This window comes from Thalassophryne amazonica, chromosome 2, assembly GCF_902500255.1.
Source record: "Thalassophryne amazonica chromosome 2, fThaAma1.1, whole genome shotgun sequence".
Lineage (NCBI taxonomy): Eukaryota > Metazoa > Chordata > Actinopteri > Batrachoidiformes > Batrachoididae > Thalassophryne > Thalassophryne amazonica.
This window is the reverse complement of record NC_047104.1, coordinates 2,727,846-2,745,444: the sequence shown is the minus strand read 5'-3', so window position 1 is coordinate 2,745,444 and position 17,599 is coordinate 2,727,846. Positions and strand designations below refer to the sequence as shown.

Below are 17,599 nucleotides of genomic sequence, written 5' to 3'. Positions count from 1 at the left end.
CCAACACATGCTATCAAAGCTGTCATCTGGCCAAGAAATACAAATTTTGGCATTTTTGAATGTAACAATGAATCTTGGGGTTAAAAATGAATTGATTTGTTTGTTGTCACTGACCCAGAGAACCTGCGCTGACGTGTAGTTCTTTTACAACATGTAGTTTCCGTCAGTACGTTCATGAAGTGGAATTAGTGATTTGATGAACAACTTGGATTTGTTTGCGTTTTCATTTTAATATTGGGTTCAGTTGTTATCAGAGCTATGACCTGGAAAAAGCTCCTTCCTCCTATTTGACCTTGACTTTGACCTCAGTGAAAGTAGGTCACAAACTTTGAGCGTCCAGATATTTTTGGACCTAACTACACTTATCAGTCCAGGTATCTTATTACAAATCGTGTGACAGTGTTTCTGTTTCTGATCACACCTGTAGATGGAATATGAGCTCTGACCTTTGACCCCCTGCAATTCATTCATACATATGGAACCCGCTTATTGCAGTTTTTCATGAGACGAGAGTCGAAGTTCACCCTGGACAGGCCGCCGGTCCGTCACAGACAGACTCTCTAATTACTGACAGACAAACTGGGGCTCCTCCCACCTGCTGCTCTTTCAATCAATCAATCAACTTTTTTCTTATATAGCGCCAAATCACAACAAACAGTTGCCCCAAGGCGCTCCACATTGCAAGGCAAGGCCATACAATAATTATGAAAAACCCCAACGGTCAAAACGACCCCCTGTGAGCAAGCACTTGGCCACAGTGGGAAGGAAAAACTCCCTTTTAACAGGAAGAAACCTCCAGCAGAACCAGGCTCAGGGAGGGGCAGTCTTCTGCTGAGACTGGTTGGGGCTGAGGGAAAGAACCAGTTACACATTTTCCAGCTAAGCTCACAAAATGTAAATGTCACTTCCCAAGCAGTCATAAGTTGTGTCTCCATGATAATGAGTTCATGTAAATCATGCAAACAGAAGCGGTGAGAGTTTTTGGATGTTTGAGCGTTAAAGCTTCCTGTCTGCCTGCAGGCTCGTCACTTTGTATTTGCATAAATCTACAAATGCTCAGTTCATGGAGCATTTAGCATCTCATCCTTTGTGCACAAGTCAAACCACCAGCTGAGTCATCACATTCAGCCCCACGTGTGACACCCCCCCCCAAACAGGACAAATGGGATATAATACCCATATAAAACCTGTTACTGTCTGTGGTAAAATCAGAAAAAAAACCCCACTAAAATAGGATGTGACAAAACACTGAGATGGACTTGTTGTATACGGCACTGAATCATCTGCATACAAACTGAATTCAGAATTCATTACTGAAAAACATACATTGTTCATACATTGAAAAGTTTTGACGGCTCTTGAACATGACCTGGTGGAACGCCGTTACTGATCTGTACAGTCAGATAAAATACTTTCCTTTGGCTTCTCTGGTATGTTGGTTTGGCACAGGTTTTGGCCTCCCTGATGTATGCCCAACAAGAATGTGTGCAGTTAGCCAAATCTTGTTTTAACGAAGATCATTCCCTATTCCACTCCACCATGAAGCTGTAGAACCAGTGATTCAAGAGTTAAAAGTTTCTCCATTCTTATCCACATAAGCCTGGGAGTCCTTCAGAGTTGTTGAGGGAGTCTTGGTGGCTTCCTTCACTTTTCTCAGATTTTATGAACTGCCTCCTCCAGACAGATTTACTGTACTGGACCATAATTTTTGTATTTCTTAGTAGTTAATAGAAATGAAATACGTTTTCATCACCTGGCCTGTTTCAAGAAAACTGGCTAAAAAGGAAAACTGGCTGTAAAAGTGATGATTTATTGTAAATCATCATACCGTATTGGTATGATGATTGGTTTATTTGTATTTTTATCTGAATATTATTTTAAAGTTGCTTTGTAAAATTTATCATTTTGAGCCAGAATGTAGCTGTTTACAGTAACAGCAAGATCAGCCAAATTTAACATGTAGGTGCCAAAAACTATTGAATCAACAAAACAAAACGTTTTTCTTCGACATCTGAGTCAGATTATTAAAGAGAGTAAAACTTTGTTCTGACAGAAGTGTGTAAAATGGGATTAAATGACTGTTTTCCAAATAATTGGGATAAATATCTTTGGGACTAGGATCCTTTATGGGCAGGATGGATAAACTGCCAAACAAATGCGTCACTAACTTCCTGAGACCCGCTGGTGAGGCGCGTCGAGGTTACGAGAAATGTTTGAGTCATTTGTTTGGAGTTGAGGCAGCGCCACCAGGAAAGGTCACCTCAACATGTTTCACATTCCTCAGCGGACACATTTCTGGTTTAATATTTTACAGACATTGAGATTTTTTCCTTTAAAAAAAAATTGCATACCCAAAGGTTAAAATTTAACACAATTGTGTCGCTCTAAAGAAGCACTGATTAAACTTACAGTTATTCTACACAAGCTGTTTAATCTAGAATTTATTATATCTATATGTTATTCTACACAAACTGTTTTATCTATAATTTATTATGTCTATATGTTATTCTACACCAACTGTTTTATCTATAATTTATTATGTCTATATGTTATTTTACCCAAACTGTTTTAATTTATTATGTCTATATGTTATTTTACCCAAACTATTTTAATTTATTATGTCTATATGTTATTCTACACCAACTGTTTTATCTATAATTTATTATATCTATATGTTATTTTACACAAACTATTTTATCTATAATTTATTATGTCTATATGTTATTCTACACCAACTGTTTTATCTATAATTTATTATGTCTATATGTTATTTTACACAAACTGTTTTATCTATAATTTATTATGTCTATATGTTATTTTACACAAACTGTTTTATCTATAATTTATGATGTCTATATGTTATTCTACACCAACTGTTTTATCTATAATTTATGATGTCTATATGTTATTTTACACAAACTGTTTTATCTATAATTTATGATGTCTATATGTTATTCTACACCAACTGTTTTATCTATAATTTATGATGTCTATATGTTATTTTACACAAACTGTTTTATCTATAATTTATTATGTCTATATGTTATTTTACACAAACTGTTTTATCTATAATTTATGATGTCTATATGTTATTCTACACCAACTGTTTTATCTATAATTTATTATGTCTATATGTTATTTTACACAAACTGTTTTATCTATAATTTATTATGTCTATATGTTATTTTACACAAACTGTTTTATCTATAATTTATGTCTATATGTTATTCTACACCAACTGTTTTATCTATAATTTATGATGTCTATATGTTATTTTACACAAACTGTTTTATCTATAATTTATGATGTCTATATGTTATTCTACACCAACTGTTTTATCTATAATTTATGATGTCTATATGTTATTTTACACAAACTGTTTTATGTTTACCCTCTCTACTTTTAAGATTAGGCTTAAAACTTTCCTTTTTGCTAAAGCTTATAGTTAGGGCTGGATCAGGTGACCCTGAACCATCCCTTAGTTATGCTGCTATAGACGTAGACTGCTGGGGGGTTCCCATGATGCACTGAGTGTTTCTTTCTCTTTTTGCTCTGTATGCACCACTCTGCATTTAATCATTAGTGATTAATCTCTGCTCCCCTCCACAGCATGTCTTTTTCCTGGTTCTCTCCCTCAGCCCCAACCAGTCCCAGCAGAAGACTGCCCCTCCCTGAGCCTGGTTCTGCTGGAGGTTTCTTCCTGTTAAAAGGGAGTTTTTCCTTCCCACTGTCACCAAGTGCTTGCTCACAGGGGGTCGTTTTGACCGTTGGGCTTTTTCTGTAATTATTGTATGGCTTTTGCCTTACAATATAAAGCGCCTTGGGGCAACTGTTTGTTGTGATTTGACGCTATATAAATAAAATTGATTTGATTTGATTTATCTATAATTTATGATGTCTATATGTTATTTTACACAAACTGTTTTATCTATAATTTATTATGTCTATATGTTATTTTACCCAAACTGTTCTATCTGTAATTTATGATGTCTATATGTTATTTTACACAAACTGTTTTATCTATAATTTATTATGTCTATATGTTATTTTACACAAACTGTTTTATCTATAATTTATTATGTTTATATGTTATTTTACACAAACTGTTTCATCTTTAATCTATGATTCTATATGTTATTCTACACAAACTGCTGTATCTATAATTTATTATGTCTATATGTTATTTTACACAAACTGTTTTATCTATAATTTCTTATGTCTATATGTTATTCTACACCAACTGTTTTATCTATGATTTATTATGTCTATATGTTATTTTACACAAACTGTTTTATCTATAATTTATTATGTCTATATGTTATTTTACACAAACTGTTTTATCTATAATTTATGTCTATATGTTATTCTACACCAACTGTTTTATCTATAATTTATTATGTCTATATGTTATTCTACACCAACTGTTTTATCTATAATTTATGATGTCTATATGTTATTCTACACCAACTGTTTTATCTATAATTTATTATGTCTATATGTTATTCTACACCAATTGTTTTATCTATAATCTATGATGTGTATATGTTATTCTACACAAACTGTTGTATCTATAATTTATTAGGTCTATATGTTATTCTACACCAATTGTTTTATCTATAATTTATTATGACTATATGTTATTTTACACAAACTGTTTTATCTATAATTTATTATGTCTATATGTTATTTTACACAAACTGTTTTATCTATAATTTATTATGTCTATATGTTATTTTACACAAACTGTTTTATCTATAATCTATGATGTCTATATGTTATTCTACACAAACTGTTGTATCTATAATTTATTAGGTCTATATGTTATTCTACACAAACTGTTGTATCTATAATTTATTATGGCTATATGTTATTCTACACCCACTGTTTTATCTATAATTTATTATGTCTATATGTTATTCTACACCAACTGTTTTATCTATAATTTATTATGTCTATATGTTATTTTACACAAACTGTTTTATCTATAATTTATGATGTCTATATGTTATTTTACACAAACTGTTTTATCTATAATTTATTATGTCTATGTTATTCTACACCAGCTGTTTTATCTATAATTTATTATGTCTATATGTTATTTTACACCAACTGTATTATCTATAATTTATTATGTCTATATGTTATTTTACACAAACTGTTTTATCTATAATGTATTATGTCTATATGTTATTCTACACCAACTGTTTTATCTATAATTTATTATGTCTATATGTTATTCTACACCAACTGTTTTATCTATAATTTATTATGTCTATATGTTATTTTACACAAACTGTTTATCTATCATTTATGATGTCTATATGTTATTTTACACAAACTGTTTTATTTATAATTTATGATGTCTATATTTTATTTTACACAAACAGTTTTATCTATAATTTATGATGTCTATATGTTATTTTACACAAACTGTTTTATCTATAATTTATTATGTCTATATTTTATTTTACACAAACAGTTTTATCTATAATTTATGATGTCTATATTTTATTTTACACAAACAGTTTTATCTATAATTTATTATGTCAATATGTTATTTTACACAAACTGTTTTATCTATAATTTATTATGTCTGTACACAAGAATTGTCTGTATAAACATGTTTGTCTTCATTTTAGTGGATTTGTTTTACACATCTCATTGAATTAAAAACCTTTCTGTCATTTCACAGCAGTTTGGTGGATTTCGGGTCATGGCGCCGGTTGGAGCAGAGGTCAGCGGGTCGTTCTTGCTTTCATCAGATGTGATCATTCTGTTCGTCCTCCTCCTCCTGCTCTCCGTCTTCCTGGCGGCTCTCTGCACTGACTGCATCAGGTCAGCGGTACCAAGAAACGGGGATCGAACAGTTAATCAAGCAACAGAAAATAAAGGGTTCTGAAAAATGAATCATCCCGTGTTCTGCTCCTGAGACGGCCCTGTAATTTAAACTACTCTTAAATTGTCACCGATTATTTTGAATTGAAAACAACAAAATCAGTTTTCTGCTGTAAATTGTTGCTGAATGATAAGAACTCTGATGAAACACTCATGTCTTCTGAAGCTTGAGTCCACTTTGGACACGTTTGTCTGGAAACATTCCGTGGATGCTTTGAGCCGTAAGAAAAGAATTCACCATTATTTACACTCTACAGCACGAATAAAACATGTATTACACAAAAAGCATTAATACGTTGGCTGAGCTTAAAAACAGAGGCATCAGGAGGAGGCCTGTTATGAGAACAAATCTTATCAGATTTTGTCAAAGAAAACATCAGGCTAATCGATCATATCGCAATACGATTGTCAATATTATTTTAAGACCATTTTATGCCACTGATATAATAAAACAGCACAGTAATGCAACTTCATGCTTTCAAACACTGGTTTTATATGGGGGGGGGGGGGGGGGGTGTGGCTCCTCTCCATGTCCATCTGTAGTTTTTGTTCCCATTTGGGAAAACTGGATGAGCTGGTGATGTTTAAGGTGTATTTCATGTCTCATTGCTGTTGTCTTCAAGCTCACGTTGACTTCAGAGCTGGAATGAAAAACAGCTGGACTCGGCTGTGTGTGTGTGTGTGTGGGGGGGGGGGGGCAAAGAAGCAGTACAACTCGCTGGATGATAACAAACGTGTTAGTAAACGGTGATATTTTGAGACCATCAAAATGATCGTGCTTGTCTTTATATATTTATATATATTTATATCATTTATATCATTCATTTATATTCGATTACTGCAACAGGCCTCATAAGGATGTTGCACAGTTACTCCATTTGGAGGTAATTTTGATTGCAGCTCATTCGTGCTGTTTGGAAAAAAGAAAATTAAATAACAATTTTCAAAGATTCTAACAGTAAAAATACCCCCCCCCCCACAGACATTCATTTGAGCTGCAAGATGCAAAAGTGGAAAAACATCCTTCTGTTCTCATCAATGTGGTAAGAGCCGCCGACCTTTGATCTCTTAGTTGGACAATATGCTGTTCGTGGACATTCTGTCCTTCAACATGTTGACACAAAATTCCATTTTATTGATGATGTAATAAAGTGTATCAGGACATTACTGGACATAAACTCTTTTCATCAGCTGTCTATGTAAAAATCAGGCGGGGCGTCCACGTGGCCCGACTGGGATTTTGATCACATTTTCACCAATTACCCTTCAAATAGATTGATTAGGCATGGTACATGGCACAATTTTACTTGAGATTTGTTCAGTTCAAAATTTGATGTCAAAACAGCCTGAAATCTCGTACATTAAAATATTTAGTAAAAATGCTCAACTGCTCCGTCTGGAGGAACTTTTCCATATATTTCAGTTATTCAAGCTTTTTGAAATTCACATGTTGCCCTCCCAGGGTCAAATTCAGGGTCAAAATGAGTAATATTTAACATATCTCAGCAAATGAGGTATCATTTTGTATGTTTTTGGGTTTGGGGAGTTCATTTAGGGGGTTGTGTGATCCAAGGTCAAGGTCATTGAGAAATGTCAAGGTCAATGTCTGATTTTCCTATATTTTCATCTATTTCAAACATTTCACCACATCTCACAGTCAAGGACATGTTTAAATATCATCCTATCATTAATATTTCAAGAGATACTATCATTAGCTTTAGAACAATACCATATATGACCTCATTTAAGCAGCATGCTGGCTCCAAAGCATGTGAGATATAGATGAATGAGAATTCTCTTTAAAGACAGTTATTCCCAAAGTATCACATTAAAGACACACACATGTACAGTAGTGTTCAGAATAATAGTAGTGCTATGTGAATAAACAGATTAATCCAGGTTTTGAGTATATTTCTTATTGTTACATGGGAAACAAGGTACCAGCAGATTCAGTAGATTCTCACAAATCCAACAAGACCAAGCATTCATGATATGCACACTCTTAAGACTATGAAATTGGGCTACAAACTCAAAACTATTATGTTCAAACTGCTTTTTTATCAATCCTGTGAATCACTAAACTAGTATTTAGTTGTATAACCACAGTTTTTCATGATTTCTTCACATCTGCGAGGCATTAATTTTGTTGGTTTGGAACCAAGATTTTGCTGGTTTACTAGTGTGCTTGGGGTCATTGTCTTGTTGAAACACCCATTTCAAGGGCATGTCCTCTTCAGCATAAGGCAACATGACCTCTTCAAGTATTTTGACATATCCAAACTGATCCATGATACCTGGTATGCGATATATAGGCCCAACACCATAGTAGGAGAAACATGCCCATGTCATGATGCTTGCACCACCATGCTTCACTGTCTTCACTGTGAACTGTGGCTTGAATTTAGAGTTTGGGGGTCGTCTCACAAACTGTCTGCAGCCCTTGGACCCAAAAAGAACAATTTTACTCTCATCAGTCCACAAAATATTCCTCCATTTCTCTTTAGGCCAGTTGATGTGTTCTTTGGCAAATTGTAACTTCTTCTGCACATGTCTTTTATTTAACAGAGGGACTTTGTGGGGGATTCTTGCAAATAAATTAGCTTCACACAGGCGTCTTCTAACTGTCACAGCACTTACAGGTAACTCCAGACTGTCTTTGATCATCCTGGAGCTGATCAATGGGTGAGCCTTTGCTATTCTAGTTATTCTTCTATCCATTTTGATGGTTGTTTTCCGTTTTCTTCCACGCATCTCTGGTGTTTTTGTCCATTTTAAAGCATTGGAGATGATTGTAGATGAACAGCCTATACTTTTGGCACCTGCGTATAAGAATTTCCCCTCTCCAATCAACTTTTTAATCAAACTACGCTGTTCTTCTGAACAATGTCTTGAACGTCCCATTTTCCTCAGGCTTTCAAAGAGAAAAGCATGTTCAACAGGTGCTGGCTTCATCCTTAAATAGGGGACACCTGATTCACACCTGTTTGTTCCACAAAACTGACGAACTCACTGACTGAATGCCACACTACTATTATTGTGAACACCCCCTTTTCTACTTTTTTTTTTACTAATAGCCCAATTTCATAGCCTTAAGAGTGTGCATATCATGAATGCTTGGTCTTGTTGGATTTGTGAGAATCTACTGAATCTACTGGTACCTTGTTTCCCATGTAACAATAAGAAATATACTCAAAACCTGGATTAATCTTTTTAGTCACACAGCACTACTATTATTCTGAACACTACTGTATGTCTGTGTGTATCATTCAAACATACAGCCAGAACACAAGTTGTAGACCGTTTGTATCCTATATCATAATTACTTAACTTTGAATGTCGAGGTAAAGAGGCATTTCAAGGTCAAACTTTACGTTGTCCTCTTACAAAAAGTAAAATGTTTTTTTCTATCTTACTGCAACACAGAAGTAGATTAGTATGATGTAAAATACTGAACTAAATGAATAATGATTTCAGTTATTTCAAAGTGTTGCATTTGTACCACGTTATTCCTCATCAAGACAGATACATACTTTTACACCAGTACTGGTGAACCTAACTATTTTACTGACGGTGCTGAGTCAAGCCTAGTTTCACTTTAACCAACTCACTTTACCAGCCCACAAAAGACACACAGTTACAACGTCAATCAATCAATTTTATTTATATAGCGCCAAATTACAACAAACAGTTGCCCCAAGGCGCTTTATATTGTAAGGCAAGGCCATACAATAATTACATAAAAACCCCAACGGTCAAAACGACCCCCTGTGAGCAAGCACTTGGCTACAGTGGGAAGGAAAAACTCCCTTTTAACAGGAAGAAACCTCCAGCAGAACCAGGCTCAGGGAGGGGCAGTCTTCTGCTGGGACTGGTTGGGGCTGAGGGAGAGAACCAGGAAAAAGACATGCTGTGGAGGGGAGCAGAGATCGATCACTAATGATTAAATGCAGAGTGGTGCATACAGAGCAAAAAGAGAAAGAAACAGTGCATCATGGGAACCCCCCAGCAGTCTACGTCTATAGCAGCATAACTAAGGGATGGTTCAGGGTCACCTGATCCAGCCCTAACTATAAGCTTTAGCAAAAAGGAAAGTTTTAAGCCTAATCTTAAAAGTAGAGAGGGTGTCTGTCTCCCTGATCTGAATTGGGAGCTGGTTCCACAGGAGAGGAGCCTGAAAGCTGAAGGCTCTGCCTCCCATTCTACTCTTACAAACCCTAGGAACTACAAGTAAGCCTGCAGTCTGAGAGCGAAGCGCTCTATTGGGGTGATATGGTACTATGAGGTCCCTAAGATAAGATGGGACCTGATTATTCAAAACCTTATAAGTAAGAAGAAGAATTTTAAATTCTATTCTAGAATTAACAGGAAGCCAATGAAGAGAGGCCAATATGGGTGAGATATGCTCTCTCCTTCTAGTCCCTGCTAGTACTCTAGCTGCAGCATTTTGAATTAACTGAAGGCTTTTCAGGGAACTTTTAGGACAAGGTAATGTCATCCAGAGTAAGGATCTGGTTAGACACCATGTTTCTAAGATTTGTGGGGCCAAGTACAATAACTTCAGTTTTATCTGAGTTTAAAAGCAGGAAATTAGAGGTCATCCATGTCTTTATGTCTGTAAGACAATCCTGCAGTTTAGCTAATTGGTGTGTGTCCTCTGGCTTCATGGATAGATAAAGCTGGGTATCATCTGCGTAACAATGAAAATTTAAGCAATGCTGTCTAATAATACTGCCTAAGGGAAGCATGTATAAAGTGAATAAAATTGGTCCTAGCACAGAACCTGGTGGAACTCCATAATTAACCTTAGTCTGTGAAGAAGATAACCCATTTACATGAACAAATTGTAATCTATTAGATAAATATGATTCAAACCACCGCAGCGCAGTGCCTTTAATACCTATGGCATGCTCTAATCTCTGTAATAAAATGTTATGGTCAACGGTATCAAAAGCAGCACTGAGGTCTAACAGAACAAGCACAGAGATGAGTCCACTGTCTGAGTCCATAAGAAGATCATTTGTAACCTTCACTAATGCTGTTTCTGTACTATGATGAATTCTAAAACCTGACTGAAACTCTTCAAATAGACCATTCCTCTGCAGATGATCAGTTAGCTGTTTTACAACTACCCTTTCCAGAATTTTTGAGAGAAAAGGAAGGTTGGAGATTGGCCTATAATTAGCTAAGATAGCTGGGTCAAGTGATGGCTTTTTAAGTAATGGTTTAATTACTGCCACCTTAAAAGCCTGTGGTACATAGCCAACTAATAAAGATAGATTAGATAGTAATTTTTTCTCTAATAGTTAAAATTTTATTAGCAAAAAAAGTCTTGAAGTCATTACTAGTTAAAGTTAAAGGAATACTCGGCTCAATAGAGCTCTGACTCTTTGTCAGCCTGGCTACAGTGCTGAAAAGAAACCTGGGGTTGTTCTTATTTTCTTCAATTAGTGATGAGTAGTAAGATGTCCTAGCTTTACGGAGGGCTTTTTTATAGAGCAACAGACTCTTTTTCCAGGCTAAGTGAAGATCTTCTAAATTAGTGAGACGCCATTTCCTCTCCAGCTTACGGGTTATCTGCTTTAAGCTGCGAGTTTGTGAGTTATACCACGGAGTCAGGCACTTCTGATTTAAAGCTCTCTTTTTCAGAGGAGCTACAGCATCCAAAGTTGTCTTCAATGAGGATGTAAAACTATTGACGAGATACTCTATCTCACTTACAGAGTTTAGGTAGCTACTCTGCACTCTGTTGGTATAAGGCATTAGAGAACATAAAGAAGGAATCATATCCTTAAACCTAGTTACAGCGCTTTCTGAAAGACTTCTAGTGTAATGAAACTTATTCCCCACTGCTGGGTAGTCCATCAGAGTAAATGTAAATGTTATTAAGAAATGATCAGACAGAAGGGAGTTTTCAGGGAATACTGTTAAGTCTTCAATTTCCATACCATAAGTCAGAACAAGATCTAAGATATGATTAAAGTGGTGGGTGGACTCATTTACATTTTGAGCAAAGCCAATTGAGTCTAATAATAGATTAAATGCAGTGTTGAGGCTGTCATTCTCAGCATCTGTGTGGATGTTAAAATCGCCCACTATAATTATCTTATCTGAGCTAAGCACTAAGTCAGACAAAAGGTCTGAAAATTCACAGAGAAACTCACAGTAACGACCAGGTGGACGATAGATAATAACAAATAAAACTGTTTTTTGGGACTTCCAATTTGGATGGACAAGACTAAGAGTCAAGCTTTCAAATGAATTAAAGCTCTGTCTGGGTTTTTGATTAATTAATAAGCTGGAATGGAAGATTGCTGCTAATCCTCTGCCTCGGCCCGTGCTACGAGCATTGTGGCAGTTAGTGTGACTCGGGGGTGTTTGTTATGTGCCGACGTGGGTTGAGGAGCGGACCTGCGTCTGACTGAACCCAGTGCCAAATAACCAGAAAGCGGTTCCAAAAAACAAAACAATTTTATTATCCCCCTCTTGCGCAAAACTCGGTGTACAACATAAAGTGCGTTTGTCTGGTGGAGTGAAGGACGGCGCACTTTCCAGCGCCCAAAGGGATCGAAGCCCGGCGCTTCTGGACTCACATTCACCGCCAAACACCCCCCAGGTGGACACGACAAACTGACTCTGTGAAGGATAGAAGAGGTGAGGTAAGTCAACAGCTACAACTAATAACCTTCAAAGGCACACACTATCAGCAACACATTCAGGTCTGAACTCAAGCTTTATGTAAATGAGCAGCTTCTCACAACAGGTGGAGGATCATCTGTCCGCACGCCACGGCCGTGAGAAGCGAGCTGCACAACTCTCATCAATATTCACATATACTGCGTAACAAAATACCAAATTACTGTTAACACTTATTCAGACAATCAATCACCTCTGATGTGTGCTGACAGCATGCGTCCCTCACCCGTCCTCCTTCACAGGCATGATATGTCAAACCCAGGCGTGGTCCTCAGCGTCTCACAAACGAACGTCACAAGGTCAAGTTCCCGGCAATTCTGCTCAAATCACTCATGGCTTAAATGCAGAACGCCATCTCATTATCTGCCTCAGCTGAAAGTCTTTAAGGTTGCACGTGAGCATCATCCACAGGTGCTGCAAATCGTGCTGATGAGGGTGAAGGATTCTTCTGCCAGCACCTTCTCCACAGACAAAAAACCAGTTTGCATACCACCTGGAGAGCAAAGAAAAGAAAACAACACAAAAACATCCAGCCAAACCCCCCAACACACAACAGTGTTGACTCATTTAAACTAACATATTCATCCTGTTGTAACCAGGTTTCTGTAAGGCAGAATAAATCAATATGTTGATCAATTATTATATCATTTACCAACAGGGACTTAGAAGAGAGAGACCTAATGTTTAATAGACCACATTTAACTGTTTTAGTCTGTGGTGCAGTTGAAGGTGCTATATTATTTTTTCTTTTTGAATTTTTATGCTTAAATAGATTTTTGCTGGTTATTGGTGGTCTGGGAGCAGGCACCGTCTCTACGGGGATGGGGTAATGAGGGGATGGCAGGGGGAGAGAAGCTGCAGAGAGGTGTGTAAGACTACAACTCTGCTTCCTGGTCCCAACCCTGGATAGTCACAGTTTGGAGGATTTAAGAAAATTGGCCAGATTTCTAGAAATGAGAGCTGCTCCATCCAAAGTGGGATGGATGCCGTCTCTCCTAACAAGACCAGGTTTTCCCCAGAAGCTTTGCCAATTATCTATGAAGCCCACCTCATTTTTTGGACACCACTCAGACAGCCAGCAATTCAAGGAGAACATGCGGGTAAACATGTCACTCCCGGTCTGATTGGGGAGGGGCCCAGAGAAAACTACAGAGTCCGACAACGTCACAGCTTTTAAATGGTACTGAATGCATCTGTTATTCTAGACCGCGGTGATATCTTAGGGTGTATTAAAGCACCTGAAATAAGATGTTGATGTATGATTCACCTTCATGTGTCTGAGTGACCTTGACCTTCAAAGTTGTATCACTGCTGCATTATTAGATAAAAGGTTTAATACTTATGGTGTGATTCCTTCTCTGTTGTATTTGTAAAGATTTAGCAGAATCGTGTATGTGATCATTTGCTAATTGCTCACCTGGAACAGAATTCTTGTTAGTTTACATTTGTTTACTTTTCAAGTCGGGATACTGTTTAAATCAGACCATATATGGTATCATTCTAAAGCTTCTAAAATACACTCAACAAAAATATAAACGCAACACTTTTGGTTTTGCTCCCATTTTGTATGAGATGAACTCAAAGATCTAAAACTTTTTCCACATACACAATATCACCATTTCCCTCAAATATTGTTCACAAACCAGTCTAAATCTGTGATAGTGAGCACTTCTCCTTTGCTGAGATAATCCATCCCACCTCACAGGTGTGCCATATCAAGATGCTGATTAGACACCATGATTAGTGCACAGGTGTGCCTTAGACTGTCCACAATAAAAGGCCACTCTGAAAGGTGCAGTTTTATCACACAGCACAATGCCACAGATGTCGCAAGATTTGAGGGAGCGTGCAATTGGCATGCTGACAGCAGGAATGTCAACCAGAGCTGTTGCTCGTGTATTGAATGTTCATTTCTCTACCATAAGCCGTCTCCAAAGGCGTTTCAGAGAATTTGGCAGTACATCCAACCAGCCTCACAACCGCAGACCACGTGTAACCACACCAGCCCAGGACCTCCACATCCAGCATGTTCACCTCCAAGATCGTCTGAGACCAGCCACTCGGACAGCTGCTGAAACAATCGGTTTGCATAACCAAAGAATTTCTGCACAAACTGTCAGAAACCGTCTCAGGGAAGCTCATCTGCATGCTCGTCGTCCTCATCGGGGTCTCGACCTGACTCCAGTTCGTCGTCGTAACCGACTTGAGTGGGCAAATGCTCACATTCGCTGGCGTTTGACACGTTGGAGAGGTTTTCTCTTCACGGATAAATCCCGGTTCACAGTGTTCAGGGCAGATGGCAAACAGCGTGTGTGGCGTTGTGTGGGTGAGCGGTTTTCTGATGTCAATGTTGTGGATCGAGTGGCCCATGGTGGCGGTGGGGTTATGGTATGGGCAGGCATCTGTTATGGATGAAGAACACAGGTGCATTTTATTGATGGCATTTTGAATGCACAGAGATACCGTGACAAGATCCTGAGGCCCATTGTTGTGCCAACATCCAAGAACATCACCTCATGTTGCAGCAGGATAATGCACGGCCCCATGTTGCAAGGATCTGTACACAATTCTTGGAAGCTGAAAATGTCCCAGTTCTTGCATGGCCGGCATACTCACCGGACATGTCACCCATTGAGCATGTTTGGGATGCTCTGGACCGGCGTATACGACAGCGTGTAACAGTTCCTGCCAATATCCAGCAACTTTGCACAGCCATTGAAGAGGAGTGGACCAACATTCCACAGGCCACAATTGACAACCTGATCAACTCTATGTGAAGGAGATGTGTTGCACTGCATGAGGCAAATGGTGGTCACACCAGATACTGACTGGTATCCCCCCCCCCAATAAAACAAAACTGCACCTTTCAGAGTGGCCTTTTATTGTGGGCAGTCTAAGGCACACCTGTGCACTAATCATGGTGTCTAATCAGCATCTTGATATGGCACACCTGTGAGGTGGGATGGATTATCTCAGCAAAGGAGAAGTGCTCACTATCACAGATTTAGACTGGTTTGTGAACAATATTTGAGAGAAATGGTGATATTGTGTATGTGGAAAAAGTTTTAGATCTTTGAGTTCATCTCATACAAAATGGGAGCAAAACCAAAAGTGTTGCGTTTATATTTTTGTTGAGTGTATATCTCTGATTATTTAACAAAAGACAGGTGTTTGGACATTCACCTGACTGGGAGGGGTAATTTAACACTAATAGACCCAGTGAGCAGACTTTAGTCTGCAGTGAAAATCCCCCCAAAGTTTAACATATGACCAGTCTCCTGCCTTTGTTATATAAATGAGCTGAGTCCCTGTGTGCTTTGTATCGCCTCCATATGTAAGAACATATGGAGGCTGACACAGGTTTCTGCAGAGAAAAGCAGCCTGTTTGTTGTGTGGGCCGCTGAAGAGGAGGTACTGCTGGCCCACCACCACAAGATGGCGCCCTGCTTGAAGTGCGGGCTTCAAGCATGAGAGGGCGTCGGAGCGACCAGGAGTGACAGCTGTCACTCATCATCCGTACCTGCTGTCACTCATCCACTACTCATCACCACCACCATAAAGGCCGGACTGCAACTCCACCTCCCCGCCGAGAAATCAGCTACCATTCAGGTAACTTCTCTGCTGACTTACATTGAGTAATAATCTGAACTTCTTTGCAGCCGTTTTCCTGTGGTGTTTTCCTTATCTGTGGGATTGGCGTTTGGTGTGATCAGCGACGGCTTCGCTTCACACCCCAATCAGATAAGTGATTAGACAGGAGCTGCATGAGTGTGTGATTGGAGGTGGAGGTGCTCCCTCCTTACTGAATACAGACTGTGGGATTACTGAGTGTGCGAACTCACACTCATCAGGACTGTCTCTGTTCTCTGCCAGCAGTACCGGGTCTGACTGCTGAAGACAGCGGCCACCTGAGGCGCAGGGCTTGGCGGCTTCGGTGTTCTTCAGCTCCATTGGTGGTGGAAGCTGTGTGGGATCCGGCTCTTCTCTCGCCAGGCATCTTCTATCGTCGAGCCTGCCCACACGTCACCTGGTGTATAATTGACAGTCCACCATATTGTTATTGTCTGTACGTCGTTGTGCGATTCACAACATTAAATTGTTACTTCTGGCTTATCCATTGTCCGTTCATTAATGCCCCCTGTTGTGGGTCCGTGTCACGACACTGTCACAACACTATTGTTTCTTTGGAATGTGCCAATTAACACTTGAAGGCAGTTTCACTTCGGGACAACCTCCTCCCTTTGTTATATAACTGAGCTGAGAGCTCAACCATAAATAGGGGATGCCCTTCACACAGACCCCAGATTTTACAATGTCACAACCAATGCAATCAAGAAGGATCAGACTGGAGACTATTCTGTTCATGAAACTCCACAGACAGCATTCAGTGGCTCTGGAGGGCCAACAGAGTTTGCAAAACGCAAAATCACAACTCGCCTTCCAAGCTTCCTGTGTTTGGTGGATATCAGCATTTTGTTGACCATCAGAGACTGCACAGTCCAGGAGGGCCAGACAACAAACCCCAGCTGGCAGATGAGCATGTATGAGCTGATGGCGTTCCTTGCAATCCTTTTCCTAAGGGCTGCCAAGGGCTACGTTGGTGCCATGTGATTCATGTGGGCCAACAGATTTGGCAACCCAGATATCAAAGCCATAATGCCCCGTAACCACTTTCTTGAAATAAAGCCGTACCTTCGCTTCGACAACAAGGACACCTGCAAGGACAAATGGACAAATTTGCAGCAATTTCTGACATCTGGCAAGTGTGTTGTCCTACAGTCCAGGGCAGAATGTTACAGTGGATGAGCAATTATTTCTGTCAAAGGTTCGTTGTCCTTTTCTAATTGATTCCTAACAAGTTTGGAATCAAGTTTTGGATTGCAGCAGATCTGGACATGAAATACATGTGTAATGCCATCCCTTACTTGGGAAAAGATCCCCCTCGTCCGGCGGGAGAGAAGCTGTCAGAGAATGTTGTTTTGAAGTTGATGGAACCATTTATGGACCAGGG

The 17,599-nt window shown here is 38.6% G+C and overlaps 1 protein-coding gene across 3 annotated transcripts in view; it reads left to right on the top strand.

Annotated features, from left to right (window-relative positions):
- Window positions 1-5,695: 5,695 nt before the first annotated feature.
- Window positions 5,696-17,599, top strand: part of si:ch73-204p21.2 — a 34,138-nt gene continuing 22,234 nt past the window's right edge. For all 3 annotated transcript variants that reach the window (XM_034160624.1, XM_034160617.1, XM_034160608.1), the window contains exons 1-2: window positions 5,696-5,835; window positions 6,878-6,938. In XM_034160624.1, coding sequence (XP_034016515.1) covers window positions 5,714-5,835; window positions 6,878-6,938 — 183 coding nt within the window. In that variant the 5' untranslated portion in view covers window positions 5,696-5,713. The remainder of the gene's footprint in view (window positions 5,836-6,877; window positions 6,939-17,599) is intronic.